The sequence below is a fragment of the Lepus europaeus genome, chromosome 6 (genome assembly GCF_033115175.1).
Source record: "Lepus europaeus isolate LE1 chromosome 6, mLepTim1.pri, whole genome shotgun sequence".
Taxonomy (NCBI): Eukaryota; Metazoa; Chordata; class Mammalia; order Lagomorpha; family Leporidae; genus Lepus; species Lepus europaeus.
Genome location: NC_084832.1, coordinates 96,298,651 through 96,307,255, shown reverse-complemented (window position 1 = coordinate 96,307,255; position 8,605 = coordinate 96,298,651). Strand labels below are relative to the sequence as shown.

At 59.0% G+C, this 8,605-nt stretch overlaps 1 protein-coding gene across 4 annotated transcripts in view; it reads right to left on the bottom strand.

Annotated features, from left to right (window-relative positions):
- Positions 1–2,580: 2,580 nt before the first annotated feature.
- Positions 2,581–8,605, bottom strand: part of SLC6A13 (solute carrier family 6 member 13) — a 62,462-nt gene continuing 56,437 nt past the window's right edge. For all 4 annotated transcript variants that reach the window (XM_062194638.1, XM_062194639.1, XM_062194640.1 and 1 more), the window contains 6 exons: positions 6,633–6,745; positions 6,233–6,370; positions 5,630–5,732; positions 4,949–5,049; positions 3,219–3,389; positions 2,581–3,007 (listed from right to left, as the gene is read on the bottom strand). In XM_062194638.1, coding sequence (XP_062050622.1) covers positions 2,885–3,007; positions 3,219–3,389; positions 4,949–5,049; positions 5,630–5,732; positions 6,233–6,370; positions 6,633–6,745 — 749 coding nt within the window. In that variant the 3' untranslated portion in view covers positions 2,581–2,884. The remainder of the gene's footprint in view (positions 3,008–3,218; positions 3,390–4,948; positions 5,050–5,629; positions 5,733–6,232; positions 6,371–6,632; positions 6,746–8,605) is intronic.

Sequence of the window (8,605 nt, the reverse complement as noted above, 5' to 3'; positions counted from 1 at the left end):
TCTCATAGCACAATTCATTATTTCAGCCTCTAGCATTTAATGTATGTGGCTTTGGAGTAATCACTGTTTATTAGCTGGATGGATGGACAGATGGATGCGTGGATGGAGGGATGGAGGGGTGGACGGGTGTGTGGATGGAGGGATGGACCCAACTTAAGAGAGGAAAATTGTCCCAATCTTCCCTCATCTGGGCTGTTCTCCCAGAACAGGAAATCAACAAGGGTGTAGAGGGCGCAGCTCCTGCTCTCCTGGACAACACTGCTGTGCTGAGCGGCACGCTCAGGCCACAGGGTGCAGGGGCACTTCAGGGCCACCTGGTGCTGCTGCCTCCTTTAACAACGGTTATGTCACTGACAGTGTGGCCTCGCCCCGGGAGCCCAGCGCAGCCCCACGTCTGGGGCAGGGGGAACGGGGGCCCGCAAGGCTGTGTCTGAGCTCTTCCTGGGCTTTGCCGTTGTGTGCACAGCTGACGTGGTGCGGCTGCAGTCGTGGGAACTAGGGCGCGTTTGCTGGAGTGTCCCAGTGACACTGTGATGAGGGTCGTGTGTGCCACTCCTGTTTCACAGAAGAGACAGGGTAGCTTGCTCCAGGCCACACAGCTGGGAGGTACAGGGGCCGGATCCCAGCCAGGACTGTGAGTCTCTGTGCAGCAGCGGGCTCGGTGGACAATGGGGTCTCACGTGCACATGTGAGGACAGCGAGGCCCTGTGTGCTCTCCCATATGGAAATGCAAGAGTTGGTGACACCTGCGCGAGGGCTGAAGTCTGAGGCCCGGGGCTGCTGTCTGTAACTCACCAGCCCCTCTGTCTCCTCTCAGCGTCACCTGCCCCAAGACTGTCCCTGCCTCCCTGTCTTCTCTCACAGAGTTCGCCTCTGGACAAGAGAGAGCTCCTCTTCCCTTTGGATCTGCAGGCCCCAGGTTCTGTCCCTCCAGGCAGATGGAATTGACACAGCAGCCCCTCCATGCCCACTGCCATCCCCATTTTTCAACTCGTTGGCCAGAGCCAAGTCCAGGCATTGCTGCTCCCAGCCCTGACCTTGGCCTGCAGAGTTTCTGCAGTGCCGCCTGTCGGCCTACCCAGTTGGAAGAGCATCTCTCCCCCAGCCGCGCCCTCACTGGGTTCGGCACCAGGTGATGGGAACGGCCCTCATCTGAGCCTCTTGCACACTGGCGTGTAGGGGGCATGCCCAGTATCAGCTTTCTCTGAAAAGCAACAACCAGGCGTTCCAAGGAGCTTCCACACAGGCACACAGCTAGTTAGAGGCAAGTCTGGGCCAGCACGCATCTCCTGAACCTCATGCCTAGGGGTGGTTCCCACCCTGAGCAGACCCCCTCAGTCAGGATCCAGTCACCATCACAGAGCTGCCTGCCTGCACGGCTTCCTGGACCCAGCAGGTTCTGGCATCTTGATCAGATATGTAGACAGAGAGACAGTTACAAGGCGACTGCAAGAAGTCCACGGAAAACGGAAGCTTGTCTTGGTGCAAAAAACACAGGGGTCTTCAAAAAGTTCATTAAAATGTGCATCATGAAAACTAGGATTTCCTTTTCCCTGCTTGTCTTTTTTTTTTTTTTTTTTTTTTTTTTTTTGCTCCAAAATAAACTCGCCTTTCAACCCACTTTTCCATATGCCTGCGGTACAGCTCCGCGCTCCTGCCCAGAGAGCAGCTACTCCCAGCCCGTCACCCTCTTCCTTCACGGCATTTGTCACCACTTGTGGTTTAGGAAATCATGTCTGAGTGCAGCCCAGTCCCACACAGCTGGCGTTCCAGAAGCACGGCCAGGTGGCGGGAGATGCCACGTGCGTGGCAACTCGCCTCCAGTACCTGCCTCCAGAAAGTCCGATTCTCCCACCCGAGCCCTGTGGGTGAGCCTGGCAGCTTTGGGGAAGACCCGCCCCGCCCCTCTCCGGGAAGCAGTAGTGAAGCCAACGCACGGCACAGCCACCAGCACTTATTTTTTTTTCCCCCCAACTTCCAGCAACAAGAAATCAAATGCTGAAGACTGGCAAAGATGTCAGTGCGGATTAGGCCTTGACAGGGGAGCTGTGCTTGTGGCAATGCCCCCTCGCGGCCAGGTCTGGTAGTGACACCACCCTTCGTCCAGTCCTCCAGCAAGCCTAAGAGCCAGGCGGTCCTAAGGCAGCGGGCTCCCTCTGCTGGCAGAGCCGGAGCAGTGCCCTCTGCCCAGGCTAAGATGTGCACCAGGCCTTGGAGGTGGTGGTGGGGCGTACCCACAGGGACGCGGTTTGGGCAACCAGGGGCAGGTGAAGACCAGCAGGGAAAATGTGGACAGGAAGACTGCGAGCAGTGGTTCCTTTAGCCGGAGCCTGGCTCTCCTTTCTTACTCCAGCAGAGGGCCTCTGGGGGGCAGGGGAGGCAGCCTCCCCCCTCAGCCCCCCCCACCAGCCCCAAGTGTGGCAATGGCAGATCTGCACCACTCCATCACGGCTGTTGCCTGGGGAACTCAGCAAAGGGAGGCAGCATGCGGAGCGGGCAGGGCCCGGGGCTGCGACCTCAAAGCAGGCCGGCGGTCCAGGCAGCAAGGCAGAGGGGCACAAACCAGACACAATAGCTGGCCGCGGGAAGGACTTGGATTTAATGGAACGACAGGCAGGAGGGCCCAGAGGCCAGCCACACACACACACTGCCTCCCCTGCAGCCCTCGCCCAGCCTCCTGGCCCGGCCAAAGGGATGCTCCTGACACCGGCATTTCCTGTCTGTCCCCGCCACTCCCGGGCCAGGGAGCTTCCAACCAACAGGGCCAGCTCCAGAACAGCCCCTTGTGTCTTATCCGCCCCACGTCGGGGGGCTGCCTCTGCTCACGCAAACACACCCCCGCAGCTGTTCCCGCAGCCGGCAGGCACCCTCAGAGGGCCTGGCCCTAGCAGTGAGACTCCAGTTCTGTGACTCTGAGAAGGGACGTCCTGGGTGTGGCAGGAGCAGGGGGTACTGCTGGGCTCCTCTGGGGCAGGTCCTCAGCTGGGCACACAAGCTGGCGGAGTCTCTGCGAGGGAAGAACAGGTGGCTGTCACGGTGCAGGGGTCAGTCTGTGTTCCTCCCCAGACCTAGACCCTCACTGAGGCTTTCGGACGCCCACCCTGTCTCTCCCTGGGCCCTCCACCAGGCTCGCTGGCCCCTCCTGGGCACCAGCCCCGCCCCAGCAGAAAGCTCACCATCTCACAGGGCCCCCTCTCGGCCTGCTCCTAGCCCCCTACCTCTCGGAAGGGGCCCTTGAGGGTGCTGAGTTTGTAGAGGCCCCAGGCGGGGATGCAGACCATGGAGGACAGAGCCAGGAGCCAGCCCAGGGCGTCGCCCCACCAGGGGTACGTGTACTTCTTGTTGTAGGTCAAGGGCGTGTACTTGATCAAGGAGAAGAGGAAGGTGCCCTGAGGATGACAGCAAAGGACGCAGGGGCTGAGGGGCGGGACCCCACGCCTGCAGAGCCCCCCACCCCACCCCACAAACTGGCCTGGGAGCCCTCACACTCCAAGCTGGATTTGCATCCGTTCTTGTCTGGGCCTCCAATTTGTACCCACCTGCGCCCCAACCTGCATACTACCCCCTGTAGGTATTTCTTTTAAAAAAAAAAAAAAAAAGATTGGTTTACTTGAAAGGCAGAGAAACAGAGACAGAAAGAGAGGTCTTCCACCTACTGGTTCACTCCCCAAAGGGCTACAACGGCCAGAGTTGCACCGTTCAAAGCCAGGAGGTAGGAGCTTTCTCCAGGTCTCCCACGTGGATGAAGGGACCCAAGGACTTGGGCCATCTTCCACTGCTTTCCCAGGCCATGGCAGAGAGCTGGATCAGAAGTGGAGCAGCTGAGACTCGAACTGGCGCCCTAGAGGATGCTGGCACTGCAGGCAGGCTTAACCAGCTATGCCACAAGGTCACCCCTCCAACACACACACACGGGACCCTGTGCCCCCAAGCACCCCATCACCAGCCTGGCTCCCTATGAGGACGTGGTTACGTGTTGCTGGGGGCTTTGAGGTGTTTACGTTCTGGAGCACCATTTGGGGCTGGCAGTACCTCAAGGGCAGGATCCACACCCCCCGCCCCCGCCCTTCCTCCTCTGTATCCTGCACACAGTGGGGCTGGGCAGCTGCTGACCCTGGGAGGCAGCCCGTGATGGCTCAAGTGTCTGGGTCCCTGCCACCCACATGGGAGACTTCAGTTCCTGGCTCCTGGCCTGGCCCAGCCTAGCCTTGGCCACTGCAGGCATTTAGGGAGTGAACCAGCAGATGAGAATAATCTCTCTCTCTCTCTCTCTCTCTCTCTCTCCTTTCCCTGTCTCTGAAGAAAAAGAAAAATAACCTTTAAATTCATAGTAAAAAAGAAAATACTTTTTCAAATGTTTCTGTACTGAACTCGTGCAGTCTCTTTCTTGCCATGTCCCTAAGCAACAGCGTAGAGTGATTTCCGCAGCATTTACAGCGTTCTGGCTGAGATAATTTAAAGTCTGCAACACTACACCACGTCACAGAGGGACCTGAGAGACAGCTGCTGGTATCCTCGGGCGAGCTGGAACCAAGCTCCTGGGGACACTGAGGGGTCATCCCCACTGACCCTATGAGGATGCAAGGAGTGGCTGCAGGCACGGCGCTGTGTGCCCAGCACGGAGCGAGTGCTGGGCTACCCTGGACCTCAGTACTGCTGGGAGCAAGCCCCACCCTCGGGTTTGCGTCCCGCCCACCACGTGCCGTGTACACTGCTGGTGGTGCAGGTGGAAGTGCCTGCTCTGGCCCTCAATTTACCATATGTGAAATAGAAAGGAAGACCCTATCTTGCTGTGCTTCCTAGACTCCCACAGAAGGCAGGACAGTCCCAGAGCACTTTGCTCTGCTGGGGAGAAGTCCCCTGGAGGGATGACGGCCTCCCCACGCCACCGCCGCCACCACCACCATCTCCCCCACCACCCCTCGGCTCTGCCTGAGGGCTGTCTCACCGTGCACACAGCCGGGGTGAAGAAGAGCCAGCAGTACTTGATGAGGGGCCATGGCCGGTATCCAATCATGTGCTCGATGTTGTCGTAGAAGCGCCTGGCTCCTACCGCGGAGGACAGGAGGCGGGGGGGGGGGGGGGCGGGGGTGCGGAGAAGGGACATCTTTAGCACTCGAAGCCCGAGCATGGAGGCCACACAGACGAGGGCGGCAAGGGCACAGAAGGCACCGTGGTTGTCCGTCCTGCTTGCTGTGGGGACAGGAACCCTGCCTGCCGTCCTCAGGCACAAACGGAGGGCAGAACTGGGTTGAGTAGCACAGTGGCTTCCTGACCATCAAGGGGGTGAGAAGGTGAAAAGGCCTGGCTAGGACAGGGCCCCCCTGAAACGCACGGGCGCGGCTCTCACCACGAGGTGGGCACGGCGACCCCTGCAAGGCCCTTCTCCTGGGAGGCATTGAGAGCCAAGGCTGAGCTGGGGCCAGAATCAGGAGCCAGGAACCCAGTTCCTGTCTGAATGGCAGGGACCTGACATCTGGAGCCCCCACTGCTGCCTCCCAGGGTCTGCCTTAGCAGGGTGCTAGGGCTGAAGGACCACCCAAGGAGTCTTGGGGTTTGGGGGGTGAGATGTTCATCCACAGGCCCAGGCGAGTTGTGGGGTTGGGACCCTGGGGGACGAGTCACTCACCGTAAACCCAAGCCACACAGAAGGACTCAAAGATGGCCACGAAGAGCAGGCACATGCCGCTGGCTGCGTAGTAGTCAAACAGCTGGAAGACATACATGCCGCCCTGCACGGGGCGGGGGGCAGCGACTTTCAGTGACTGTGTCCAGGGAGGCCCACCTCGCCCTGCCCCTCCCCACCCCCAGCCTCACACTGCGGGGACACGGGGCGTGGTTGGTGCCGCAAGCCAGGAGACACGCAGGAAAGGAGAATTTAGCGTGTGAGCTCTAGAGCAGCAGGCAGCGGCACCACGGGTGGTTGCTTTTGCGCAATGCAGATGGCTGTGCCACCGTCCCTGAGCCCAGAGCCGCTCCAGGGCTGTCTTGGGGTTCAGCCAGTGACGAACTCCGCCCCCCTTCCTCCTCCTCGGAGACGCCACCCAGGCACCAAGAAGCTGCCCGAGGCGCGCCTTCCCAATCACCCCTTAGCGCAAAGTACCCAGAGGAAGGCGGCCGGCGCCCCGAGGCCGGAGGAGGCGCTTGCCTACTTTCCCCTTGCTGCCGTGGGAGAAGACGCACCGCAGGGGCCCTGCGCTCCCACCGCCACCCCCGCCACCCCGCCCCTCACCTCTGTGAGCATAACCAGGCCCACGAGGAAGGAGGCGACAGACACGGCCAGGATGAGGAACTCCCTGCGGTTTTTCTTGCGGAACAGGCCAGGGTACATGTCCACCAGCGCCGTCACCAGGCTCTCTACACACACAAACTGGATGAGAGGGGAGAGAATTGGAGGGAAAGAGAGCTCCCAAAACAAGCCCTGGCCACCAGCCCTGGCTTCCTGCTCTGGTGCCCAGGGGCTCCCCCGTCCCCAGCGCTGCCACCCGTGCAGCTTCAGGATCTCCCCCCCCCCCCCGGGGCCCTGCAGGGGCTCCTGCCTCTGACATTGGCCTGGGGCCCTGGGAAATCAAGGCCAACCTCAGGTGCTCTGCCCTGCCTCCCCCAGCCCACACCCAGCCACTTCTCGGTACCTGGCTGTCCAGTCCCAGGAGAACGACCATGAAGAAGAAGCAGCAGGCCCAGAGAGGGGAGAAGGGCAGCATCACCACCGCCCGCGGGTAGGCGATGAAAGCCAGGCCAGGTCCTGCGGCAGGGAGCAGAGGAACACAGCCCAGTGCCTGGCCAGCTCCCGGCCGGCGGTGACCCCAGCGCTTCCCAGAGTGAGGCGGTGGAATAGCAGACCCTGGGGGAAACTTCACCCCAAAGCTCCCATCCTCATCCTGAAGGAGCCCCCCCAAACCTCTACCTGCTCCCCAGATTCCCAAGCCACCACCTGCTGTGTCCTTAGTGGCAAGAGCAGAAGCTAGAGATGTCGTGGACAGAAGACTCCGCACGGCGAGGGGCTGTGGATCCCCAAGCCGGAGGTCTCAAACTCAGGGTGAACCCGGGGGCGGCCAGCACCAAGTGCAAAACAAGAGGAAGTGGCCAGGCCTGGTGGAGCTGCAGCTCTTGTGCCCCAGCCAAGGGCGGTGGCTTGGTTGTGTTTATGAAGCAGAGAAAAGACATCCCTGGGCACATCTGGCTGGGGCCTGCGGCCAACTGCTCTGCACCTGTCCCCCTCCAAGGAGTGAACTGGCGTGCGTCTAGGAACACAGCAGACACACCCTGCCAAGCGCATGGTTGTTCCTCTCAGCCAACTCAAATGGCAGCAACAACTTCCTGAGCCAGAGCCTGGCTGGGCCCCCAGGAAACTTCCTCCGAAAAGTAAAGAGCATCCCTGTGGCCCTGGAGACTCCTAGACTTCTTCAGGCCCAGGGTGGGGTGAGGGTGGGGAGGCTGGGACTAGAATTAGTACACCTGTCTGCACCATGGGACAAGCAGAAACCATTCATGCTGCATTTGGCAGTTGCCAGGTGCTTAATAAAACAGAAATGAGGCAAATGTTGGGCACAAGCAGTCGAGACGCCACCTGGGATGCCCACGTCCCGTATCAGAGTGCCTGGCTAGAGTGCTGGCTCTGCTTTCTGATTCCAGGTTCCTGCTAATGTGCACCCTGAGAGGAAGCAGGTGGTGACTTGGGTCCTCACCACCTGTACGGAAGATCCAGATTCAGTTCCCAGCTCCCGGCTTCAGCCTGGCCCAGCCCTAGCTGTTGGGAGTGAACCAGTTGAAGGAAGATCCTTGCTGTTTGTCTGTCTCTGTCTCCCCACCCTCCTCCCCCTGTCTCTCTCTCTCTCTCTGCTTCCAAATAAATTAAACAAATAAATTTTTAAATGAAGATATTATCCTCTCTAATTTAAAAAAAAAAGTTGCCCAGTCCTTGACATTGTGGGTAACAGGTGTGTGCTGTGGATGCATAGATAAAAAATGATCTTGCTACAGTAAAAGTGTGTGGTCCACAAGAATGGGGGACAGTAGGGGACATCTGACAGCTCAGCCCATATGGGGAACCAGTCTCTGAACTGATTCAAAAGCAACAACATCGAGGCTGGCGCTGTGCAATGCCAGCTTCCTATAGGGGCACCAGTTCGAGTCCCAGCTGTTCCACTTCCCATCCAGCTCCCTGCTAATGCATCTGGGAAAGCAGCAGAAGATGTCCCAATTCTTTGGGCCCCTGCACCCACGTGGGAGACCGGGATGAAGCTCCTGGCATCAGCCTGACCCAGGTCCAGCCACTGGGGTCATTTGGGGAATGAATCATCTAATGGAAGATATCTCTCTTTCCCCCTCTGCCTCTAGCTGTCTCTCAGTAACTCTGCCTTTCAAATAGATAAGATAAATTTTTTAAATAAATAAATAAAAATAAAAGCAACAATGCTGCCTGGTAGGAAGGCAATCACTCAGGGAGGGGGATCTCTACTTGACCCTGACACTGATCTCCGAGATACACTTTAAAGAGAACAAAATAAGGCAGGGGCAGATTACATAAAGTAACAACAAAGTAGCTAGTGTGGGGGCCAGCACTGTGGCACCACGGGTTAAGTCACTGTCTGCAGCAGTGGCA